Below are 13208 nucleotides of genomic sequence, written 5' to 3' on the forward strand. Positions count from 1 at the left end.
AACAACAATTTCCAAGGTGCATATTTCAGATATAATCTGTGCTTTTAGGAAAATGCGTTCAAATGTTTCTTAAATATCTGTTCTTGACCATCTTTATTTCTGATGCTTATTCTTATCATATACTGCATTGAAAATCTACAATATATTGAAAGTCAGTATCTTCAGTCTTAATTGATCTACCCTGGAATCAGTGATGTCCATCAGATACATTCCACTGGCTTTGTTGTGAATGTGAATCAGCCTTAAAATGGGTTATCAGGAATTTTTGATCTTCTTCACTAACTGAGAACAGTGATTGTGAACATTATGAAATGGGTTTTAAGCTCTAATAAAAATGCACAATATAATGTCAGTCTTTAAATGCTCAGGAGTATGTAAAAAATAGTAAGGTAAGGACTCCCAGTAACTGCTTACTGAGACTAAAACACAGTTGGGTTTATTTTTCTTAATTTATGGTGAGTTTGGCTTGAGGGTTTGCTTAGGGTATAGGAGCTGAAAGAAGATGCATATGTTCCAAGTGATGCATATTTTCCAAATACATCTTAAAAGCTAGGCAGCTATTAAGTCAGTTTTGCTGTATATTATTCTAGATTAAAAGGGGTAGTGGTGTTGATTTTGCAATATTGAAAATAATTCACTGTTAAAAATTAACATTGACAGTTGCTTTCCAACTGGAATGAGATTCGGACTTACCTTGGTTTTACTCTAATTTTAAATAATTCCTGTCAAGCTACTTTAAAATATTTCCCTTCAGACACAGATGAAAGCCGAAGGACTGGACCCACTGGGGCAGTCGCAAGATTCGTCAGCTGCAACGGTGCAGTGAGGTGCTGGTGCTGCTGCCCCCACTGCAGTTCTTGTTGGGGAAGGAGGTGGAAGCAGCCGGTGGTGGGCTACATGTCTGCGTGCATGTGGAACGTGTGAGCTGGGGGTTGTGGCCCCTGCCACAGCTGTAGGTGTATCCATCATGGTCCTGGCCCTTGGGCTCTGTGATGGGGTAAGCAGGACTGCTGGAGCCAGTGGATGTATTTGTATCACTGCTAGGCCTAATGCATTGGCATTGCTGCATCCTTCTGTACATGGCAATTGGATAGTGGTCACGGTACTGGTGATAGTGGGCAGTAGTACTTTGGAGCAGAAGGGTGTGTGATCCAAAGTGCTGACCTCATCTAAACCATTTGTGTGTCATCTTCAGATATTTTTACCTGTAGTGAATGTAGTGACTATAACTGTGATAATGATTTTTTCCTGTTTTTTTTTTTTTTTTTTTTTTTTTGGTTAGATTATGTCCGGAGTTCAGCTATAGCAGTCATTTTTCTCGTTCTTAGTAGCTGGTGCAATGCTGTGTTTTTGACTTTCAGCCTGGGAACAACGCTGATAACACCGATGTTTTTAGTTGTTGCTAAGTAATGTTTACTCCGACCAAGGACTTTCTCAGTCTCATGCTCTGCCAGGGAGGAGGGGAAGCTGGGAGGAAGCAGAGACAGGACACCTGACCCAAACTGGCCAAAGGGGTATTCCATACCACAGCACGTCATGCCCAGTATATAAACCGGGGGGAGTTACCCGGAAGGCCCAGATCACTGCTCGGGTCGGGCTGGGTATCGGTCGGCGGGTGGTGAGCAATTGTATCCTCTCCCCTTGTTATTTCACTAATCATTATTATCATTGGTGGTAGCAGTAGTGGTTTTGTATTATATCTTAGTTACGGGACTGCTCTTGTCTCAACTCGTGGGAGTTACATTCTTCCGATTCTCCTCCCCATCCCTCCGGGAGCGGGGGAAGTAAGAAGGGGGAGAGTGCGCGAGCGGCTGTGTGGTTCCGAGTTACCGGCTGGGCTCAAACCACGACAGATTACCATGTTCATAATGCATTTATGTGTCAAAGAAATAAGCAAACAAAAAGTCAGTTTTGTTACTAGCATTATTATTGGTTTTATTATTATTTTGACATAAGGAAATAAATACTCCCATCTGCTACTCTATTGCTGTAGCCTCAGTTTAGATGCGTGGGTGGACAACTGCTTGGATGAGGGTAGTGGTTAATGGGTTGTCCTCTACCTGGATTCCTGGGGCAAGTGGTGCTCTTCAAGGGTCTATCCTTGAAGTCCTCTTTAACATCTTTAACATCTCTGTCCTCTTTAACATCTCTGTCAGTGACCTGGAGGAGGTCACAGGTAACTTGATTATTAAATTTACTGATGACACCAAATTGGAGGGTGCTATCAGTACACCACTGACAGAGATCTAGGCAGGCTAAAAATGGGCTGCCAGGAAATCCAGGAAATTAATGAACTAAACTCGCTAAATTCGACAAAGTCAAATGCCAAGTCCTGTACTCGAGAAGGAAGAGCCCTGGCAATAATACAGGCTGGGGCCAGCCTGTCTGGGGAGCAGATCTGCTGAAGAGGCCCTGGGTGTCCTCCTGGTGGGTGGTGAGTTGCACTTGAGCCAGCAGTGAGCCCTGGCAGCAGAGAGGGCAACAGCATCCTGGGTTGTATTAGGAGGAGCACAACCAGAAGATCAAGGGAAGAGATTATCTCTCTCTACTCAGCACTCAGTAGACTGCATCTAGAATACTGTGCGCAGTTTTGGTTCCCCCAGTACAAAAAAGACATTGATAGCTTGCAGCAAGTTCATTGTGGAGACACCAAGCTGGGTCAGACTGGGGCTGGGAGGACCTGCCCTGTGAAGGGAGCTGGTCTTGTTCAGCCTAGAGGAGCCTTCGGCAGGACCTAAAGGCAGCCTTTCCATGTCATCAAGGAAGATATCAAGAAGATGAAGCCAGGCTTTTCACAGTGGTTCATGGGTGGATAGGAGACAACCAGCAGAACTTGAAATTAGGCACAAATAAAAGGTTTTTCTTGCAAGGATAGTCAAGCTGTGGAACTGGTTACTCAGCAGGGTTGAGCAGTCTCAATCCTTACAGGCTTTCAGCCTGGGCTGATTGCATATTTGCCTTGCTTTGAGGTTGGGCTTCAAACCTCTCAAGGTCCTTTCCTACCTGTGATGGTAAAATTGTCTACTCCTGTAAATCTTCCGATCTACAGTCTTCAACTACTCTGAGATTATGAGGCAAATCCATACCATTTTTTCCATCATAGCATTTTTACACATGGTTCTTCTGACTTGTTTGAAGAACACCTTGCTGTTTTAGTACTGGAAAAACCTAACTTATCCAAACGCTCTGTTTAAGGACTTTATTATAGTAACAACTTCTTAAAGGAAAGAGTATTAAGGTTAAGGATCTTTGTCTCAGCAATTGTGAAACAGTGTCAGTAGATATAAAAGCTTAGAAAGCTCCATGTATATTTACAGGAAATAAACATACTCTGTGGGGGAGCTCCATATAACTAATTTCAGAAAGTTTGTCATGGTTTGAGCCCAGCCGGTAACTCAGAACCACACAGCCGCTCGCTCACTCCCCCCCCCCCCCCTTCTTCCTCCCCCCGCTCCCGGAGGGATGGGGAGGAGAATGGGAAGAATGCAACTCCCACGGGTTGAGATAAGAGCAGTCCCGCAACTAAGGTATAACACAAAACCACTACTGCTACCACCAACGATAATAACGATTAGTGAAATAACAAGGGGAGAGGATACAATTGCTCACCACCCGCCGACCGAACCCAGGACAGTATCCACCCCTTATTCCATACCATTCACGTCATGCTCAGATCCCACATCTCTCAGCACACCATCACCCCTGTCCCATATATACACATATATATACACCCACAATTAATCTCTGTCCTGTATCTGCTTTTATTTTTACTGAATGGATTTTTGTGTGCTCACAGTGCTAATGAAATCATTAATTTTCTGCGTTCCACAGCTGTGTTACTGCTCTCACTATGTGTCTGCTGTCCTTATCCATTTGTGTTGGCCCATTGAAAAGCCTGTATTTGTGTTCTCACTCAAAGCCCCTTAAACCTGGAATTATCCTCTTGTTGTGAAAGACAAAGGTACAGTTCTTCTTAGGGTACAGTCCTCGTTCAGATTAAGTGCTAGAAGAATTATGATTATTAACGAATTTTATTGTAAACGTCGCTCATCCCGTGTTAAGGCCCCTAAATGATAAACTCCTTCAGGTCTTAATAGTTATTTTTCATTTCTGCTATGGCCATTGTAAGTTGTTTAGTGCAGATGTCCTTCTAAAGGCAGTCAGGCTTTCTCCTGGATGCAGAGGTTCAGTCATATGCAAGATGTGACAGAATTCTGAATATTGGCATCAGAGACAAATAGATCTGATAGAAATTGTCTTTTCTGGGATTTTGTCCTGTGAGAGGATTAGTACCTGTACCATTTGGACAGATGTTTGTTCATTTTTCTCTCTAATCCCTCAGCTATGGATGTCTGTAATCTGTACCAGCAATCTGTTCAAGGACTTCAGTTTCCTTCTATTTGGAATATGTTAAAAGAAGGAGATGTCTGAATTATTTTCTCATCCAATTGTTCCATTTGTCTTTGCAATAGGTTTTAAAGTACTTAAAACTGCCATTATGTCCTCTTGTATGCTATCTTTAAACTAAACAACCCAAATTCATGCGAAATTACTTATAGGTCCTGTTATATTATCTGTTTTCCAGATCTCTGATCACTTTTGATTTTTTTTTTTTGTATTTCTCATGAGCCTTTTCAGTTCATTACTTCTTCTGTGTATTGTGGCCATGAATCAAGCTGACATAATACTGTATAAAAGGAAACAATATACTGGGATGTATTAAATGCAGCGCTGGTGATGGGCATGAAATTATTCCTCCCTCCTATTCATCACTGTTTAAGGAACCTTCTGTACCAGCTGAAGAACTGTGTTTACTTTTGGGCACTGTCTTGTGAGAGTGATAAAAAACAAATCAGTAGGGAAGAATCCAAAGGAGAGCAGTCAAAACATCTGCTTGCCTTTATTGCAACCACAAGATATTGATGCCAATATTTTGCTGTCAATTCTCACTGCTACCTACCTGTTTCCTTTCCTTAACAAATGGTGATGAAAAGCTTTTCCTCTTCCATGCAAGTGATTGTTCTTCTTTGCATTATTTTTTTTTGTTACACTTCATCCTGTTTTTTAAATCTTTTCTTTTATGTTAGTGAAGGCTATTTTAAAGTTGAATTCTGTCCTTCTCTGATCTTTTGATCAAGATAGGAAATGTGGTGTAGAAAACATATAAAACCAGTCATGAGAGAGAGAGTAAATTTGAGCCTGTTGTAAGTTGAGAGACCAGAGTACTGGCTATGTGAGACTGCCTGAACTTCTCTGTCTGCCAAATATGAAGTGATGAAAATCAGTGACTCCAGTTCTCCAGTTCTCATGTGTCTTCAACAAGTGTTCCAACCATCAGTATACCACAGATGTGGAATTTGAACAAAAGTTGTTTTAATGAAAAAAAAAAAAAAATAGACTTTGGATTAGAGAATCTTAAGAATCTTATCACTCTGAGACCTCTAAGGTATAATAGCTGCTGCTGAAATATTTTTCTGGAAGTATAATGCAGAATTCAGTTGGGAAAAAAAGTTCAAATATAGTGCTGAAAGAATTTTATTTACAAATTAAGAAATGTCATTTATAAATGCATGTTAACCATTAGAAAGTAAACTGCCATGTCGCTGAAGCTATGGATATACTTTTTATGTATGAAAATAAACAAATGGTGATTTCTGCTAGAGAGCAATGTAACTCAATGCAGAGGAATTTTTAGATAAAATAAGGGAAACTCCAGCTGATCCATTTTTAAGGGTCTAAGACACTAATACTCCATTTAATTGCCAACAGTAGTTGTGATCGCTGCTAAAATACGCTTAAGCAGAGGGAATAAGAGAGCTTTGCAGTTTAAATCAAAATAATACTACCGCAGTGGTACTCCGATATCTGCTCTGAATGCATACAAATATGTTATGTGATTTTATTATGAATCTCATCTGAATTTCCTGATCATCTATGTAAGAGTCTTGAATAATTTCTGCCCCTCTTCGAACACTTACTAGCATGAATAGCCTGACAAATACTGCTCTAATACATCTGGACATAAACAAGTAAATAGTTTCTAGAGGAAACCTAGTACACCTCAACACCACTTTTAAAGTCTGCCTCATCTTTTTGCATGCTTTTTCAAGGTAAAACTTACAGCAGTGAAGAAAGTATTTTATGCCAGTGAGACGGAAGTTTGGCTTAGAGATGCCTACTTTGAAACAGAAGTTGCAGCTGTGAGCTTGAGGTTGCAGATACAGTGCACTGAAAGAGTTCTAGTACTTTGAGTAGGTCCCAAAACATCACGCTGAACAAAGAACACTTTAAAGTACACTGGCTAGGGACCTGCCTTAAGTAGTCAACAATAAAACTGATAAAAGGATTCATCTGCAATTCTGGATCCCTCTTGAGAGTGATTTTTTCTTCTTTGTGGTATTGACAGTTTTTGAGCTTGCTTGAGAAAGTAGGTTTCAGTGGTTTTTTTCTTTTTCTTTCAAAAGCAGCAGTGACTAAGCTTTCTTAAAAGTCACAGCTACTGTGATGCTTGTGATATTGATCTTCTTTCTTCCTCCCACCATGTATGTGGACGTGTATATGCACACTACACACCCCTCTTTCTGAGGCCAATGTCTATAAAACTGTCAGAGATATGAAAATCAACTTTTAATTTCCTCATCTGCCCAAGTAAGTTTAAATTTATATTCCTCCTAAATCCTATTTAGGTGTAACTTCATTTGCACTTTCCGCATGTTTGTTTGTTTTTTTTTTACTACAAAACACATGTAAATTTGGTATATGATCACCAACATTACTACATCATTCTGGGGAGTTATTTCTGGTTTTCAATCCTCAAATTCTGATACCAGTTATTAGAACAGCTACCGTATAGACAGGTTTTAAATGAGAAATCAAGACCAACGTATCATAGTTAAAATGCTGGGTATACATGTACCTGCAAAGACTTACATTCTTATTAAAAGTTCCTCGTTTGAAGAAGTATTTTGTCTGGACTGGGATTTGCCCTCTGGAGTTACATATGCCATCTCTTTAACAGAAAGAGAGAACAAGGGACTGTGCTGAACTCTGATTCAAAGCCATTTATAATGGTCTAAAAAGAGCTGACTTGAAAGGGTGAGAGAAATCTAAATGAATCTTATTGATTCTGAAAGCAAATAAGGTATTGCTGCACGTCGTCTTGGATCACGTCAGGAGTTAGATGGAGCGTGAGGTAGGTATTGGATTTTAATAGGACTAGATGAGATTCAGTGAGACCTTCAGTTTAAACAGAGTGATGGAAAACGCTAAGCTATTTAATCAGTCACTCTACATATTTCATTCCTTACTTGATCATCTGTTACAAATGGAAGTTCAGGGATTTTCTCATTGTGTTACTTCTCAACATATGTAGTGATTACTAAGCAGAGAAATGTTCCAGGTTTAGGCTGTCTGAACAGCTTTCTAGAGCTCTGTTCTCTTGATGTTTCCGTAACGCATGCTCTGGTACGTCAGCTAAAGTAACAGCAATTGCCAGTCTGGGTGGAATAGCAACACACAACTCCTGAACAGCAGCAAAATGCAAAAAATGGTAGTTTTCAAGCAGTTGTTCTGTTTGAAAATACTTGTTGTTATGTAGCACGGCTTTTAAACAGATGGCTTTGGCACGGTTTTCATGTGTCGTCATTCACAAAATTGTATTTCCACACATTCTGGAAATATAAAAAATTTCAAAACCTTCGGAAAAGGGAGAAATGTTGGCTTCCAAACAAGTGAGAATGATTAAAGCTTTACATCCTCACTGATCTGTTTCTTTTAGGCATGCCCAGCATGCCTAAGGACATGATTTATCTGCACTAAGGACAGATTTATCTGCGCAGACACTTGTGTCTGAGTTGTTATTTATATTTCTTTTTTAAGTCAAAGTAGAGAGCTCTGATGCAGTTTGTTCCCTTTTAAATGGATGTATAAAAGAGATCACGTAAATCATACTTCAGAGGTGTCTGTTGCTCACCACTGGCTTGATGGTATCTAGATGTGGATCTCTATACTGTAAACCTTTGGCAAGATCCATTTCAAGCTGAAGATACTTACATGTGGATGTCTGCTGGCATGACTGATATCTGTATCCCATTATAATAATGGAAATCTGGTGTTCTCTCCAGGTAGAGAAGGGCCTGGATGTCCTAAAAAGCCTGTGTCAGCCTTACATGTGTGGAGGTCTTAGATATCTTCAAATGTCTTAGGTAGCAGCAGTGGCCTGAATGGGGGCAACTGCTTCGAACCCAGGGGTAGAACCACCACATGAACAATTCAGCTGAGCAACTCGTGTGTATATCAGGGTAAATTGAATTGCTTTCTAGGCTCCATTTTCCATTCTTACTATAAGGGACCCTTTGACACATGGTTGTTACATAGAGCCACACCACACCCAAATTTAAGTGCCTTAATCTTAAAGAGATCCTGCCTTTAAAGACCAAAAGGTTTTATTGACAATCACCACAGACCTTTCTCCCTAATTTTGTAGAAATGAAAATACTGTTATGAAGGTAATGTTCCATGTTTAATTTAATTTTAAAATCTCTTCGTACATTCGTTTAGTGTACAATACCTGTTTCTTCTTGAATTCCATGTTTTACTGTACAAAAGAGGCTTCTTATATCTAATCCATTTGAAGACTGAAAAGCAGACCAGTTTTCCACTTTGCGTAAATAATGCTCATTTAAAGTATGTATTGCGTGGGATAGAGGTTGTTATTTATCATTATGAAGGGTTCGTATTCTTAAATTTTTGTTTCTGTGCCTTGCTTTCACAGACTAAAACTGGTATTGCATTGTTGTATGATGAAGTATCCGAAAATGCTTATGACATCCGACTGAAGCTTACGAAAGAGGTATTAACAATTCAAAACCAAGATGTCGTCTGTGTTAGTGGAAGTGATCACAGTACAAATGTAAGTGCTTCTATATCTCTGTGCTTTCAACTGTGCGCTTTAATGTCTCCTGAAGAGATCATTTTATGGTATTGTAGTGCAAGAGATTTTATTGGGTAACAGAAATACACATAATGATCAGTTGTTGGGGTTTTTGTGCAAACTTGCATATAAAACTTTTTTTGACCATTCCTATATGTCCTTTATTCTGACACATATAACCTTAACAGGAGAGACAATATCTGTAAATACTGACATTACAGCATTCTTCCACCGAATACTGTTAGGCCATTAAATGAAGGGGAAAAAAAGTAATTCCCATTGAAAGCATTTTCACACACCAAAGTTTTCTTCATTTTTATATCAAGTATTGACAGGATGTCTGTTCAAGGGCATAGAGCTGACTGAGAGAACACTTGAGAGGCACTTATTTAATTCTCTTTCAGGCACAGATGGGGCTTAATCAGTGCCAGCATGTATGTCGTGCTTTTCCCCAAAAAAATTCAGTTATGCTGCTTTTTCAAAACATGTGGTGCCCCTAAGCTATAGAGGAATCTTCTGTATCAATATTTATTAATGTCACTAGAGAAACTGGTGGCATTTTGCATAAGCACTAGAGCAGTGGTATCTAGGTTATGGACATCCTCAAATAATGTATTTTATTTCTTCATATAAACAGTATTCCTCTTAAGATTAAATGTAGTTATCTCAAATTTTACAGAGTAAAATATATTTCGAGAACTGTGGTGGTATTTGCTAGAGTGAGCAACTCATGGCAGCCTCCTCAGAGAGGGCCAAGGGGGAGTCTTTCAGCCTGCTTGCTGTATTGCACATGTCATGTAAACATAGAATCTGGCACTAGGGGACGCCAAGTGAGTTTGTGATTCTCTGCTAAGAATTAGGAGCCAAAAAGATATATAGTGGTATCCATATATACATATGTGAGTATATCAGAGAGAGGAAGATTTGCCTATATAGCACAAACCCATGATTTATTCCTGCCATTGTAAATATTTATCTAAATTGTTTAATATCACACAAAACCTAATTTGAAATAGTTTTCAGTAGTTAGAAATGTTATGTACTGGTTGCAAAACTTGTCCATGGAATTCTGAAATGTTATTTGCTCTTAAAATGTTCAAAAAGCTTGGATTGGTTGGCAAATAGTGGGAAGCCGCTCAATGAAGTGAAAGGTGTGTTCATTTCTGGTTGGTTTGCTGAAATAAATATAAGCCACAGTCAAAAATCACCAACTTGCATATACTTTCTACTTCAGTGGGAAGCATGATTGATAAACTGCAGATTTTAACTGCAGACATTGCTGGTAGTTCTAATAAGTTGTATGCAAATTATGGTTGCAAGAGTCACAGTAAAATATCATGTGGCTGCAATACATGGTACTGTGCATATAAGTATACATCATTGCTCTTAACTCAATGGTATTTACATTAAATGCTTTGTGTATAAGCTTTCATAGAAAAAGAATCAAGATTCTATTCTACCTAGTCTCAGGTTACTTCTTCATTGAATCAATACAGGCTGGCTGCATTTCAGAAAATGTATCAAGTCTGTATATCTATTGATCATTACTCTTTGATCACTTAAGAAAAAAAAAGTGTCTGTGTGTGTGTGAGACAGCAAACCAAACAAACACACACCCAAAACCCCAAACACCCACCACCACTAAAACTAAAGCATTACCAAAAAAACCCACCCCAGGCAACAACCCACTACTCTTAATATCATGATTTGAGTTAATTTTGATTTTGATACATTTCACTCCTACATTTTAGGGTACCCTAAATAGAATTTCTTGATGAAGACTGACAGGAAGATAAGTTCTGATAATAGTTGAGCTGGATTTGAAAGATTTGACCTTTCCTGGGAAATGTTGTTAACATTATCTCCTTATTTTCCTTAAGTTTTCTCACTGAAGACTGAAAACTAAATTTTAAGGCACTGATCTATTTTTCTGTGTCCCTTGCAAGATCTCCTCCAGATGTTCCTTTCTGAAGGTGTTATCTTCAGTCCTTGTGGGCTTCTGTTCACCAACTCTAAGGAGAAAAATGGACTAAACTATGGCTTCATGTCAATATTTGATTTTTCTTATAATATCTTGAACCAAATAAAAAACTTTCGGAATGCTAACATTTAATATAAAGGCCAATTGAATGTAACATGAAGACTGCCTTTTTTACAGTATGTAAATTCCTAGTATATAGAGCTCAAAACCAGAATTTGAAATCAGGCTGAAATAGCTGATAATTCTCTAGCACTGCTTTTGGTAATTCTAAAGTTTTACATTTACAGCTACACAAGATAAATTCCAAAAAGATAAATGCTTTACTTTTCAAGTGGTTCGAGAAAATAATTTTCATCCTGTGCTGTATGATTCAAAATATTAATAGAAAATTGTAACCCGAAAGTCAATTCTATAGCAGTCATAAACTATCACATTGTCTTACTGATTTATTCTTTCTTTTTATACCTTTTCCTTTTTAGATATTCATAGTGAATATTTGTTACCCATGGCCATTCATCAAACTAGTTCATTTGCAACAAAAATAGAAATAACTCATTTGCCCTCTTTCTGTAGTCACCTCAAACATGTAGGAGGGGGGAAAAATATTTGGTTTTAGAGTAACTTTTCTTCTTAGGTGGGATATGTGAATGGAAATATTGAAAAGGAAAGTTCTGTATCTACTTGTAGTAATATTTTGTTGTCCCACCAGTTTTGTGGGACAGAATTCGTGTGATGCATTTGCTTCCAGCCTTCCTTTCACTGACAAGTTCATTGATCCTGAGGAATGCTGAGGACAAGATTTGCAGCCATACATAATTAGCTCTTCCGGTCCCATCCAGTTCTAAATGCTGCAGTGAGGACTGGCAAAGTCATCAGTGATTGCTAGTGCTACTGTTGTGGGTTGGACTTTGAGCAATAGAGTTTATTCCCAAGCATATAAGGCTCTCTCTATAAAATACCTTTCACTACCATCATCTAGATCTATTCTTGTTTCATATTTTGCTCTCTGCCATTCATTTAGGTGCTGCTTTTAAGAACTGAGAAAGCATCACCTTTTATTAGAAATTGTAGAGCTGGATTTCTGTAATTTAATGGCAATTCATCCTGTTTCACTGGTTCTTGCTGTGTTGGACATGGATGTAGAGTAATGAGAGAAAAGAGCATGCTTTGTGAAATTTAAGATATGTATAGAAGGAATAATGTAAAAGGAACTGTTTCTTTTCCTTAGTATTCAAATATTTCACAGTAGACAAGATGGCTTTTAAATATCTGTAAAAATATTTCTGTAAGTGGGAAATAATATTTTCCAGGGTTTATTATAGAATCATAGAATCGTAAGGGTTGGAAAGGACCTTAAGATCATCTAGTTCCAACCCCCCTGCCATGGACAGGGACACCTTGCCCTAAACCACGTGGCTCAAGGCTCTGTCCAACCTGGCCTTGAACACCGCCAGGGATGGAGCACCCACAACCTCCCTGGGCAACCCATTCCAGTGCTTCACCACCCTCACTGTAAAGAACTTCTTCCTTATATCTAATCTAAACTTCCCCTGTTTAAGTTTGAAGCCATTACCCCTTGTCCTACTGCTACAGTCCCTAAGGAAGAGTCCCTCCCCAGCATCCTTATAGACCCCCTTCAGATACTGGAAGGCTGCTATGAGGTCACCACGCAGCCTTCTCTTCTCCAGGCTGAACAGCCCCAACTCTCTCAGCCTGTCTTCAGACGGGAGGTGCTCCAGCCCTCTTATCATCCTCGTGGCCCTCCTCTGGACTCGCTCCAACAGCTCCATGTCCTTTTTATGTTGAGGACACCAGAACTGCATGCAGTACTCCAAGTGGGGTCTCACAAGAGCAGAGTAGAGGGGCAGGATCACCTCCTTTGACCTGCTGGTCACGCTTCTTTTGATGCAGCCCAGGATACGGTTGGCTTTCTGGGCTGCAAGCGCACACTGCTGGCTCATGTTAAGCTTCTCGTCAACCAACACCCCCAAGTCCTTTTCTGCAGGGCTGCTCTGAATCTCTTCTCAGCCCAACCTGTAGCAGTGCCTGGGATTGCCCCGACCCAGGTGTAGGACCTTACACTTGGCTTGGTTAAACTTCATAAGGTTGGCATCAGCCCACCTCACAAGCGTGTCAAGGTCCCTCTGGATGGCATCCCTTCCCTCCAGCGTATCAACCGAACCACGCAGGTTGGTGTCATCGGCAAACTTGCTGAGGGCGCACTCAATCCCACTGTCCATGTCGCTGACGAAGATGTTGAACAGGACCGATCCCAACACCGATCCCTGAGGGACA

At 39.6% G+C, this 13208-nt stretch overlaps 1 protein-coding gene across 1 annotated transcript in view; it reads left to right on the forward strand.

Moving 5' to 3' along the window:
• The first annotated feature begins 967 nt into the window (after positions 1-967).
• Positions 968-13208, forward strand: part of SNTG2 (syntrophin gamma 2) — a 157811-nt gene continuing 145570 nt past the window's right edge. Inside the window, exons 1-2 of the mRNA XM_030491170.1 lie at positions 968-997; positions 8774-8911. Coding sequence (XP_030347030.1) covers positions 968-997; positions 8774-8911 — 168 coding nt within the window. The remainder of the gene's footprint in view (positions 998-8773; positions 8912-13208) is intronic.

The sequence above is a fragment of the Strigops habroptila genome, chromosome 6, assembly GCF_004027225.2.
Source record: "Strigops habroptila isolate Jane chromosome 6, bStrHab1.2.pri, whole genome shotgun sequence".
Classification (NCBI taxonomy): domain Eukaryota; kingdom Metazoa; phylum Chordata; class Aves; order Psittaciformes; family Psittacidae; genus Strigops; species Strigops habroptila.